The sequence below is a fragment of the Mugil cephalus genome, chromosome 10 (genome assembly GCF_022458985.1).
Source record: "Mugil cephalus isolate CIBA_MC_2020 chromosome 10, CIBA_Mcephalus_1.1, whole genome shotgun sequence".
Classification (NCBI taxonomy): domain Eukaryota; kingdom Metazoa; phylum Chordata; class Actinopteri; order Mugiliformes; family Mugilidae; genus Mugil; species Mugil cephalus.
Genome location: NC_061779.1, coordinates 5,512,728 through 5,526,394, shown reverse-complemented (window position 1 = coordinate 5,526,394; position 13,667 = coordinate 5,512,728). Strand labels below are relative to the sequence as shown.

Here is a 13,667-nt window from a genome sequence, read left to right as displayed (position 1 = left end):
ATCATGAAGCAGTCTTGATGCTCCTTGAGCAAGGCCCTTAACCCTATATGCTCTATCCATATCCTCCCTCTCAACAAACAGAGTGATGAGGTGGAAAAAAAGAGCAATAATAATTTCACTGTGCTCTAATGTGTATGTGAGTAAAGGGAAGGTTTCTTAAAATATTCAAAGCTCACAGCCTAACGTAACCAACCGTCTCGTTTCTTAATACTGATTTCCCTTAGATGTGATACGCGTTTGTATGAAATACGTGTGAGTTTATTACCAACCACAGACACCATACGAGAGATGGAGGCAGCCCTCGGCTCTGAAACTGGAGCCAGCACAGCTGGTTTAAAGTGCAACACCACAAGGTGCTGCTTCCTAAATAAATCTCCAGTAGACTATTTGGAGGTGTGACTTGCTTGATGGACATATCTGGTCTGGAGTGATTGACAAAACATGAAAATTGTAATGTAACTATAATGTTAAATCAGAATTTTAGATGTCCACTATCTGTGTAGCTGTAACGCTGCTAACATCATTGGTAAAGTATGACACAACTGCTCCAAAATGCAACTGTTGTCTCTTTAATAACCTTTTAATTAACATTTGAGACTAATTTTGTCAAGTCATCATTGCCATCTAGCCAGACTAAGTGCCTAATTAAAAACATGTTCATTGGATAATTAGTTAAGGGACTGAGGTAGACTGAAAAACACTGCAGACTAAAAACGTAGTGTGCATAAAACAAGCACAACAAGAACCCTGAACAGTTGTAGTGCCTTTGAGGGGTTAGAGAGAAATGGAAACTGTAAAAGTTAAAAATTCAAAACAAAAGAAAGAAAAGTCACTTAATGATACACTTAAAATAGTAAAAGAACTTAAGTTTTAACTTTTTATTCTTGAAAACGACACATACTAAATCAGGTACTACGTGATCAGTGCAGGAAGTAAAGTCATCACGGCGTGCTCACGGATGAAGGAGATGCACAGTCTTCATCTGCAAAAACCTGCATTCTGAACATTAATGTGCTGGCAGGACGTTGTTCAGACCAGCTGTTGAAAATTTCACACCTCTCTACACACGTCTCTATTTCCTCACAATACTTAGTAAACAACACCTTCAACCTTCAATTCCACATCTTACTATGCTTCCACCAGTCTTGTCACATGAGCCTTGTAAATAACATGCATTATGATTTTGAGACGGCACGTGTTTCTCTGTTGCGTTTAAATAAAGACTCAGACATCGTCTGCATAGATTAGCAGTTTTGTAATTGAAACTGAGATCATCTGTCTGTCTTACATGTTCGGAACACACACTGTACAAATATGGACGCAAGAACTGCACCTCAAACGTGAAGCCAAAGCAAACAGGGCTCCCCCTGGTGACTGGCTGCAGAACAGGTTATACATTCCACCTCCTCCATGTTAGTGGATGGGAGTTGTAGTTCTGTGTAGCTGTAAAACACAGTGTGTCATTTTTTTTTTATTTATTTTTTTTTTTCCAAGGATGGTTTGCGTTATTTAAGGTAGCTAATATAATGTCGATGCATGTTAAAGTGTCAATGTTTTGGATAAGTTTAGTTTTAGTTCTCACCCAATAGAAACAGAATGTAGCATAATGGCAACCACCATATGCCATGCCAACTGCCAAATGAAGCTATAAATCTGGGCTTTTTAACAGTTGTTTGGTTTGGCCAAGGCAAGGGTCTATGGTTTGGATCATTATTGGTGCTTTAGTCAGATGATATTATCGGTGAATGACAGCAACACTCAGAAGAAACGGCATGGTCAAATGCTGCATGCACTGGACATTGATATTGATGCCACTGACATATTGATGCAACTGATGACAGCATTTCTATATCAGTATGGCATTATATAAACATATATCACGGTATGTCATGCGCACAGTGTTGAAATAATCAACTAAAATCCATCCCAATGAAAAATGATTTAAGAAGTGAAGAGGCCATCATAATACACCATGAAACCACTATGGATCAAAAATGCCTCCTATCTGTAAAACATTCAAGTTTTATTAACAACACATCAAAAGAGTAGAAGGTAAATCAGTAAAGCCCAACAACTCCGTACACCATTTAGCTTTAAAATATGGGTTGACTTTTGCAGCTGTTCAATGAGGATCTTATTTCATGATCACAGAACCAGTTTCTTGAATAGATTTTTCCAGTTTCTCATTACATATTGCTACCACAGCTCTGAATATATTTCTTTATTGTCTATAGAGAAGATCAGTTTAGGGGGAAAGAAACACCAATAGTCTTTTTGAACAAAGGCAAAGAAAGGAAATAACATTTATGAAGGTTAAAATAATGTACATTTTCAACACTTGCTTCAGTCTTGTATTCTTTTGAGAAATACAGCCCGCTGCACTTCAATGCACGGATGTGGTTGAGAAAGGTATCATAGGAATGTGTGTGGTTCTTACCCGGCCAATTACCCTGGGGAAGGGAGCTCTCTGGTTCTCAGTTACAATAATAGGAGGGATCAGCAGGGATCTCTTAGATCTGTACGGTAGCTGCTGGCCGAGACCCAGGATATCCTAGAAAACAGAGAGAAAAACCATACAGTTAAACTTAGAAATACCCACCTTTACATTTCAGGTCTCGCTCAGCTGTGAAGTCTTTTTACGCGTGGTAAAGCTCCTTATAATTCTTCCAAAATTACCTCTTAGCGTATACAAGCAGTTACACTAAAACTACAGGCAACACACATACACACACCATATCAGTTAAGTATGCATTGAAATACTTAAACAAATGTTGACACACGGGCACTGTTGAAGTAATTCCCAAGTCCTTTTTGATGGAGAGCGGTATATATTATATAATGGGAAGTGGCTGAACACCTGGCAAGCGGCACCATATGCTTCACACATTCAGAGAGAAGAGGAAAAGAAGAGAGGAACGAAAGAGCTTTTCAGGAAAAGCTCTGCTCTCGCTGCAATTCAATTTAGAGTTTTTTTAATTCTTTATTCAGCCTCTGTGTTATTTTCATCGTCTGCCCTCCTGCTGCTGTAAACAAAGACTTGGTGAGTAACAGTGAAAAATGATTCCCCTCCTCTACACTTAGAAATCGCTGATACAGTCTCGGCCCGTCTGCTTGGATGTTGGATGAAAATAAGGCTGAAGGCTGAAGCCCTGGCTGCTTCCATGGAGGCGGTGACGCGTTCAGAGCGTGTTTCGAGAGCATGTATATTTCTTCAGAGCCAGGTGAGATGGTAAAACACGAAGTGAGTTTAAAAGAAAATCATGTCACTGCCTAATGAACGTATCCAAGTACCCAGAAACGAAAATAAACCTTGGAACTACAAATAATTACCAAATGAAGAGAGAATGTGAAACTTAAAGAAAGGAAATGCCTTAAGGGCAACACACATCATAATATTTAAGAGTTGAGATCTCCACTTATGACTTCAGTAATTCATGCGTCAAAAGGTCTACTGAACTGTGTTTACATTGTGGCACAGTGATATTGTGGCTAGCACTGATGCCTCACAGCAAGACGTTTCTGGGTGTGAATCCATCGGCCGACTGAGCCAACGTCTGTGCGGGGTTTGCATGTTCTCCCTGTGTCCGCATGGGTTCTCTCCATCCAAAGACACACGCCAGTTAGGGTCATTGGTGATTCTAAATTGGTTCTAGATGTGAGTGTGAACCTGTCCACCGTGTACCCCGCCTCTCGCCCGATGACAACTGGTGTATTGGATCGCTAAAGCTCCAAAGGCAGTGCTGTAGTGTTCGGCGAAGCATGTTTAAGTCCGGTCAGAAGGAAAGCAATTGCCTGCATAGCAAATCAATCTGCCACCTGTTTAATGCCAACCCAAAGACAAAGCCGGAACAGGTTGGAGGTTTTACTCTTTCTGTCTTGTCTTCCACATTTCAGTTTCCAGCCTCGGTTTGTTGTGTATAGTGCTTCTTACACAGACAGACCAAGAACGAGGTTTAAATACATGCAGCATACACACTGCCAGTCAGTCTCATTTAATTCAATGAGAAGGGTGTGTCCAGACATCTTGTAGTGTATGGAGACCGATCGGTCACAACCTTAAAATCATCTGCCTACTAATGTGAAAGTCGCTTTTATGCCTCTGACCTACTGAGGCGCTAACAAATGACCTCTGGGGCTGTCCTGTGGTGTCTGGTAGTGGGTCATTAGGTCCTGTGGGTTGTGAAATGGGACCTCTACGGACTGGGTTTGATGCCCTGACGCAGGGGATTCAAAATCGTTTTCCTTAAGGGGCCAGACACATCCCAATTTGATCTCAAGGAGGCTGAACCTGTAACATAATAACATAATAACCTATAAATAAAGACAACTTTTCCCTTTGGTTTGATGAAAGAAAGTATAAATACATTATGGAAATCTTTACATTTTATGAACTGTCCTTTGACAAAACATTTTATGAAATTAGGAAACAAAAAACTAATTAGGAATAGCAGTTAATGTCTTCTTCTCCCACGGGCCAAAGTGGACCCTGTGGTGGGCCAGTTTTGGCCCGCGGGCCTTATGTTTGACACCCCTGCTCTAACAGAATGGCATGTGAGTGTCAAAGTATATGCACATGAAGGCCAGGACCCAAGGTTTCACAGCGTGTCTGTGTATTACATTGTAATGAGAGCATCAGTGTTACTCCCAGTGGTTTTAATGTTGTGGCTGATCACTATGTATATATATACTGTATCTATCTTGTTGTTTACTGGACTAATGGCCAGACTGACATCCACTAACAGCCTTTCCCTACTTCACTTTAGCTAATTAGCTTGATTGGCTATACACCTATTTCACTAATTTACCACCAGCTGCATATAGAAATGTACGTGCAAATGTAATTTCAGTCTTTTTGAAATGCTAATTTGGTTCTTTCTGTTCATTACCACTGCAAACAAACCTATCTGCCCATGTGTTGTACGCTACAGTTTCCAGCTCAGGTTTGTTTACCTTGTCCTCTTCTCTTCCTGTGCCAAGGCTCAGCCTGCCAACAGCTGACAATAACATTTATTGAACAAGTTTCTCAGATTTTTCCAACATTCAAGCGAAGCTTAGGCGAAAGTTTAATAATGAAAATCTGTCCTCCCGTGATCTGTTTACCTGTCTTGTAAATGTGGTCTACGGCTCCGCGCTCTTATCGCTTCCATTTTCCCACACTGTCAAAATAATTTTTATTTCACTACTTCAAATCCAGTGCACTCTTTTCCAGCCTTCTCCAAGCCAATCGTTGCCTCGTCCCCGTGCCTCGAGCTCACCGTCGTTCCGTCTGCTGGCTGTCTGTAGCACAAAACTCCACTTCTGCATGGTCATCCCCAATGTCTTCATTGCTTCGAGTTCAGCTCTGTAACTACGCGCCAACTAAAGTCTTGGAGGTTCAGGTTTCCCCAATAAATGTCCTTCGTTCTGCACCCACTGGATCTCTCATTTTTGAAATTACACAGATCAGCCGCAACATTAAAACTGCAGAAATAGTAGATGTTCCACAAAGCAAGCTGTAATTGACCATAAGGATGAATAACCATTTGGTTCACTAGTGAAAACAAATGCATTCTAATACACCAGTTCTGCACTAAGTTCTCCTTTATCACTGCCATACACAGATCAGCCACAACAATAAAACTACTGACAGGAGAATTCAATAACGTTGACCATCTCGACAGAATTCAGTGTTCTGCTTTTAGACCTGGCATTTGTGTGGTTGTTACTTAGACGCTCCCTCAAACAAAGGACCCAAAGGCCCCCACTAACAACATCCTGTTGCCGTATTTTGACTGCACAAATTAATGTTTTAGCTTCACTTCATCACTAAACTCCCATTGTCCACATACCTTCAGGTATTTTATTGGAGCAAAATATCAATTAATGGAACAACAGCATTGAGCTACTGAGCCCTGGCTAACATGACAACACATTTTCAATATGAAAGAAACCACTGACCTTAGGTTTTTGTGGTTTCATTTGCAATGCAAATGTTCTCTTTTGTCTACCATGCAACACTATTGACACTGTGCAGCGTCAACTGATGAGACTGCGTGTATGCAGCGGGCTGTTTGCATGTCTACGGTTCACACCGCTATTCTTGGCTGACAGGGACTCTGACGCCGCTCACCTACCTTTGTCGAGATAACAGACAGAGAACAGGTAAGAGGGGCAAACTAAGCAATTTGTTTGCAGAGATTTGTCCAGATCCACCACCATACCCAGCGACGAAATTCAGCGGGACCACGGCGAAACAGTAATCACAAACACAACCCGACCAGAACAAACCAAAGACACACCAAGTGGTCTCTGAAATGACCACTCTTATCAAATCCACTGGGGGATGACCTTTCAAATGTCAACGAATCTAAAACGGGACCTAAAGCTGTAAAACAGAACGCTGCGCAAAACTATGAGAGATTATATGACCTATTTTGTGTCTAAAGAGCACGGTCAGTGGTGTGTGTATGTTTATATGACCAGTTCACAAGCAACTTTATGGACTTTTAGGCACTGCCTGTTAAAAAAAAAAAAAAAAGGAAAAAAAATGGGTCTGAGTCTGAAGCCTGGGGATCAGCGCATCAATCCCATCATGTGCAAGCCTCAGCTGTGCGATATTTGTAAAGGAGGGTAAGAAGAGCTGCAAGGCAAACAGGCACCACGAGGTATTTTTAGTGGCTGGTGAGAGGAGTTAGGGCTAAGATAAATCACGCTGTCAAATCCACGTCTTCGCCCGAGCTGAGATACAGTGGATATGGAGAGGGAGCGATGATGCTTTAAAACCTATCAATGTTCTGCAGGTGGATCAGGGCGGGGAGACGTACGGACAAAAGACCGTTCAGCTGGATACAGAACTTGCTCCTGCTCGGTGAGGAAGGTTCACCATAGGGTATATGCCCCGTTCCCTCTCACCTTCACCTGTTGTTTTGTAGCTCAAACATATTGTTTTCTCTCGTATGGAAGCAGCAGCTTTTCCCTCTCGCTTCCCCTCTTCGCAGCCTGCATGACTACAGTTCCAGGAATTTGGTGAAACCGCGAGAGAAGGAAGCCATTAATCTTTTATGTGGTCTGATCATAAATTACTGCTGCATCATCAACCTTTTAAACATTAACTCCTCTCTCAGGCTCCACATTGTAAGTGATCACCGGGGCATTTTCGCTACGCTGAGCGGAAAGCGTTACTCCCGCGTGCGCACGTTCACACGGTTTACATGCATCTGTGTACTGTACTTCAGGGTGTCTGGGTTCATGAGGGAGGGAAAAGATGGAGCCTTCGTCATTGTCATCTTTGCTCAGAGTCACCGTGGCAGCAAAGTCATGTCCTTGTCCATTCTGCCATTTTCACTCTCAATGCTATATTGAGAAGTGTCATTACTCATTTCTGACAACGTGTTGGAGGCCTGCTGGTGAGAAATGGATAATATCAAGGCCAGCGGTGACAGGAATGTACAGCTGCTCAATGTGGAATAAACTATGCAGCCGGGTCAGGCAATCAGTCAGTCAGCCACTTCCCCAAATATACAACTGAGCTCACTTACATTAGCGGTACACATATCTACAGAATTACACATTTAAACACTGATAACACGTCCCCGGGGCGTCAGCAGCCGAATGTTCCTCAATTTTGTTCAAGCGTAATCAGCAAAGAATAAACACTTTTCATCTTGGTCAAGACGAATGCTGCACTGATGACCGATGCCTGTGTCAGTATTTAATTAGCCGAGTTAATTAATGCTTTGCCAAAGTGTTTGTGCAATCTTATCTGCTGATAGTGGTGAAAAGCGTACGCCACCAATAATCCAGATAATTCCTTTTCAAATCAAGCCACAAATAAATTAAACATCATGCGCACTTATCAACAGTAATTTTATAAGTGGAGCATTAAGTATCTTGGGACAACTTGAATGTCAAGTTCTACGGCTTACTTACTTTATCTCTACTTGGATGTGGTTTTTGTGTGTGAACAAACAAATGGCCAGAGTACTTTCAGTTCTTCAGTGCCCGTCTGGGTAGAGAACACTATTTTGAAGCCTTTTTTCATCCGACAGGAACAAAATATTACCTGTTTCGATTATCACCAATCTTTCCCCATTTCTCCTTTTCAAAACCCATCCCTAAAATAATGTCTTTGTTATCCTCTGGAGACGGGAAAAGGTCGACCATGTGATTACCTGCGTTTCAGGACCCGGGGAGGAGGCTTTTAACTAACTCTGAGAGACCTGATCATCATTTTCATAATTCAATTTTAGCTTCTCTACTTCAGCCATCACCTAATTTTATCCCGAAAGCTTAACAATGACCTTCTTGCATACGTGACCTTTAAAGACTGTCGTAAAGCTAACCACGAACCAACCACACAAAGGCATAGTCTCAGGTATTCACACACTGTTTGGAAATAGTTTATACATTGTTTGTCTCAGTGCTGCTGTGAGGGACATCTCTTAAATTAAACCAAATGAAAGTATTCACAACTCTAATAGCTAGAGACCAAAAAAACTTTACAGGGACAAATTGTCTGTGTTTGTATTTATTATTATGATAAATTGAGGGAATTGGAGCTTGACTTGAAGGGGAAACTGAAAATGGTCAGAAAAACTAATGTTAGCTATAATGCTGCTATATGTAAAGATGTTTCCTCCATCTGTGGTAAATGTGGTAAATATATGGTACACTAATGAGACATAACATTATGACCACCTTTCTAATATCATGTAGGTCTCCCAAAACAGTTGTCACTCATCAGAGAATGGACGCGGACCTTCTGAGGGTGTCCTGTGGTGTCTGCTAACAGGATGTTGTTAGTGGGAGCCTTTGGGGCCTATGGATTGAGGGGGGAAGCCTTTGCGGATCATCCCACAGATACTTGATCAGTTTGGGATCTAGTGAATTTGGAGGCCATGTTTTTTTTGTTTGTTTGTTTTTTTTGAAAACCAGGTGGCATCTGGTACTTGAAGAGGAGAAGTTTGGTGCCACTAGCATGTCCACTAATCATGTGCATTTGTCTCACCAGTGAAACTCCAACACCGTGGTCTTAAATTGGTCATTTTAACAATAAGGTGTAAAGGGGTTGACACATTTTTGGAGCCAACCTCAAGTGACTATTCAATGTACCAAAAATGACCCTCTGCTCACTAGATGTTAAAGCCCCTGAGACTCGTGTGTGAACTGTGATTGACAAACACTCTCTAAGGATAACTGTCGAACTGTGTAACAAATAATATGGAACTTATCAAGTTAGGGTGTGGTTTAAAATTATCCTAAAATTACTGCTTGGTTTTAAACAGTACACAGGACTTGTAGAACTTGTTTAAATTACTGCTTGGTTTTAAACAGTACACAGGACTTGCAGTTCCTGTTTGCACATTTAAACAAGTTTTTTTTCGTGGATGATTGAGTTTATCTGTAAAAAATGTCTCAAAGAAAAAGGAGATGGATGGCATCCAACACAGCACATTTGGATTCATTGGATTTTATTCATTGATCATTGTTTATCACATCGGTAAAGCTGAAGCTGATTTACACACTGCCCAGTAGTTTGTGAATCCACCCACAGGCAGCGGCAGTACAATCTTACCAAAACAAACTTTATTTTTAAAATACGTTTAAGCTTTTTAATCTGAATTTGCAAAGTAACTAAAGCTATTAAATGGCTGTAGTCATGTAAAAGGTAAAATAATTACCTCTGGCAGGTTGATAAAATCAGCAGATATCCATCCGCAAATCCTCTGCAAATGTGCAACACAACAGATATAAGGCTGTCATTTCACTACGTCCCCAGGTGAAATTAATCCAGTATCAACTGTGCTTTGGTGAGCTTTGCAATTAAGGGAATCAAAACACCATTTGACAGGATGTATTGTCAGAAATTTGAAGGTGAGGGTTTGTGATGTTAAGCTTTTTGTTGTTGTTGCCTCAACAATCAACCTACGCATTAAAGCTGACCAAACTATGCAAGTTTGCACATACATTAAACCACTTAAGCAAAGTCTAATGTTAAAAAAAAGGCAAACAGCAGTCAAAGGGAGTAAACAAAATTAACAAATGACAGCACCAGGAAAAAAAAAAAAAAGCAAAGGGAGAGATAGGCCGAGTGGGAAGAAGAAGAGAGGAAGATTATTTGTGTTGTGTTGTATAATGTGAGCCGATATGCTGCGGTCGCAACATGTCACATCTTAGTCATTCCCAGAAAGCCTTACTGAACACTGAAAGCTTGGTTAGAGAAAATCTATTTGCCACTCTAGGATGAGGATTTCACACAGGATGCAATATTACATTTCATCCGGAGCACGGAAATGGATGAAACACAACAAAAGCAAAATAAATAGGCTTTTGGACTCAGATTATTTTGCCTCTTATCAGTTGTTACATTTGAATGGGGCCTGTTTATGCCCCCTGAAGGCAAGAAAATGTTCTGCATAACTGTTGTTCTGCATAATCGTTGTTCTGCACAAAACAACCCAAACACCCAAACAACAAGTGATAATACGCACAACAAAAGTGCATCTCATGGCATGCATTCGTTAAATTGAAATGCATTCTTCCATTAATTCACATATTGATCGTTTGCAAAAAAAAATAAAAAATAAAAAAAAAAATGCTCATCGAGTTCACAGTTTTGCCCATAAAAGGAATCATTCATCAGTCACTTCTCTCCCTCTGGGCGCTAATACAGCAAACCAGCAGCTCGAGCTGAGGAATTAAAAACTGATTCTCTCCACCTTGGCTCGGAGCACTTATCAATTATCACCAGCCAATAATTTCTGCCACGATGCCATTTGTCACGCCAGCAAATTCACCTTGCAATGTTTCCGCTCCACGTTGGACAGGAAACAAAGGAAGGTTTGTGCAAGTAGAAAAAATCCGACTTTAACAGGTAGATAACAAAGACATTCATTATGGAAATGCGCTTTCAAAAAGACACCCACTGTGTGGTCCATTAACTGAAACGCCCTGGCATCAAGGCGGGCTGATTACCACGAGTGATGTCTGACTGGAGATTTAAAGCTCGGCATGTGACTACAGTCAGTGTTGTGAGCTGACTCGGTCCACCAGTCAGGCCCTTATTGAAACAAGCTTTTAAATATGCCACGAGTTAGTTACATATTCTTTAGAAGCCGCTGCTGCTCTGAGCACATGTTTGATGGGCCACTTGAGACGATGCCGAGGCAGGGGGTGGGAAGCATGTGGGGTGGGGAGAGGGGAATACAGGATATGGACGGAGAAAGGAACAATAGATTTTCTGATGATTTGAGTCCCAGAGCTCGAGGAGCTTCGGCAGATTAATTGATGGTGAAATAATGAGAGCTTTTAACCACCCTGTCTCACAAGAGGACTCTCCCTCTGCTGGCATTTTCATCTCTGTTTCTCTCCCAAACCTTCGCCTCATTCATGCACTTTGTAACGACGCATGCATTGCAATTAACAGCGGTGTAACTCTATTCTTTACATTAAAGCGTTTGTCAAGAGGGCAGACGAAATACTTAATTGGAGATACGAAGGTTTCCTGATAGGATCTGATGAAACCGTACAGCGTAAAAGATAAAACACGAAAGACAGAATGGTGGAAATGATTTAATAATGTACTGCGGGATCTAATTATTAATCATTTTTGTTTCCACCATCTGATCTGGTGAATGTTGATATTCGTGGCAGTCTTTCTCTGGTCCACCAGACTCCACTGTAGGAATGCCACCAAGATCCCAGACCTCAACAACGACTGTTGAATGTCAGTAGTGCAACGTTATTATCTAGGAATGCATGCCTCCCTTTGAGGTTGTACATAGGTGCAGCGGTGCAATGAGACACACAGATCAGGCATAACATTATCACCACCTTCCTAATATTGTGTAGGTCTCCCTTGTGCCTCTAAAACAGCTGTGACTTATCAGAAAATGGACATGGGCTTTCTGAGGGTGTCCTGTGGTGTCCGGCATCAGGATGTTGTTAGTGGGGGCCTTTGGGTCCAATAGGTTGAGGGGAGGGGACTCTGTGGATCATCCCACAGATACTTGATCAGTTTGGGATCTAGTGAATTTGGAGGCCTTGTGCAGTTTTCATGTCTTTGAGTTTGTTCCTGCTGGGGATGGCTGCTGCCATCAAGGAGTGTCATTGCTATGGAATGGGGATGGCCTGGTCTGGTCTAGGTGGGGTGCACCACATGTCTAAGTAGCATGCACATGAATGCGACGTCCAAAATTTCCCAAAAGAACAATTTACTGTCACAAAATGGTCAATGTTATTTACTTCTTCTGTCCATAATGTTGTGGCTGCTCGGACCAGATGCTAATATCTGCTAGACTCAGACTCATAAAGACGATGCTAACCATGACCATAGCATCAATGTAGACATCCAGCATTCCCTAAAAAGCACTGAACACAAAGTACAAGTGGTTTCAAATAGTTCTACTGCATGGTTTGATGTAAAGACCCAGAAACAGACTGTAATTGTTAGCATCTATCTGCTAGAAAACATCTGCAACATTTCTCTAAAGAAAAAGTATCTGTGACACTTGTGGTGGAACTAGGCTCTTTTGCCAACAACGGTGCAATTCTCCCATTAAGACCTTCCAAAAAACGTCTCATGAAAGGCACACGCCTTAAAAAAACGTTCTCATGCAGATGCCATACAGTCCTACCATCAGCAGGAACCCCACTTCTCACACATAACTTGCCAAAAACTAATTTACGTATGTCCTCTACGACCTGCCAAGGTAACTCCCGTGGACTACCTAACCGAATAAACGGTGGTGGCAGACACAAACAAATGAGAGCCACATCATCCCAAAAGGGAAGGAGACATTCATTAAGCTGGGGGCAGGAGGAGCAGTAGCAGCAGGACGCCGAGCGCTGCACCAGCAAGACAGATGATGTCTCCGAAAGGGGAAGGGGAACTCCAAATACTATATACCTGCAGTTTCTGGAAACTTTTCCAAATCAACTTTGCGCATTTGGACAAAACGAGGGAGGACGGAGGTGTATGATTCATTCAGGTGCACAGAGTTTTCTAAGGCGGGCAATTTGCTGGCAGCAGAAACAAATTTCTGTAGATTATAGAAACAAAGGGACACATTTGCAGAGAAACAAAGCTCAGCACTGGGGCGCAGGCTTAGCGGCCAAATTCCATCATAATTGGACCTGGCCAGTGCAGAATTTATGGGTGGAGAAAGGAGTTTCCTCTCTTTTGTCCTTCAATGGGACATTGTGCATAAATTATGATTAAAAACTATGGACAGAAAGAAGTATATGCACATAGGGGGTTCGATGTGTGTGTGTGTGTGGGGAGGGGGGTTATATACACCGATCAGCCACAACATTAAAAACACTAACAGGATAAGTAAATTGACCATCTTGTGACAATACAATGTTCTGCTGGTGCTGACCTGGCCTCCAAGTTCACTAGATCAAAACTGATCAAGTAGCTGTGGGATGAACCTCCCCTCCACCCACAGCCCATGTCTATTCTCTGATGAGTCACAAGGGAGACCCACACAACGGTAGGAAGGTGGTCATAATGTCATGCCTGATCGGTGTATAATGTTATATGCATGAGTCGTTCCAACAGCCCAAGTCAAGCTCCATCACTTTACTTACGTCCATTTGATTCCCCACTCCCTAATACAGAATCTTTGAGGCAGTGCAATCACATTATGTGATGTTAATTAAACTCACATGCCCATGCTTCACATTCA

At 41.8% G+C, this 13,667-nt stretch overlaps 1 protein-coding gene across 1 annotated transcript in view; it reads right to left on the bottom strand.

Annotated features, from left to right (window-relative positions):
• The window catches only part of cdh13 (cadherin 13, H-cadherin (heart)), a 340,354-nt gene that overhangs the window by 204,686 nt on the left and 122,001 nt on the right, over positions 1 to 13,667 (bottom strand). Inside the window, exon 4 of the mRNA XM_047596634.1 lies at positions 2,438 to 2,551. Coding sequence (XP_047452590.1) covers positions 2,438 to 2,551 — 114 coding nt within the window. The remainder of the gene's footprint in view (positions 1 to 2,437; positions 2,552 to 13,667) is intronic.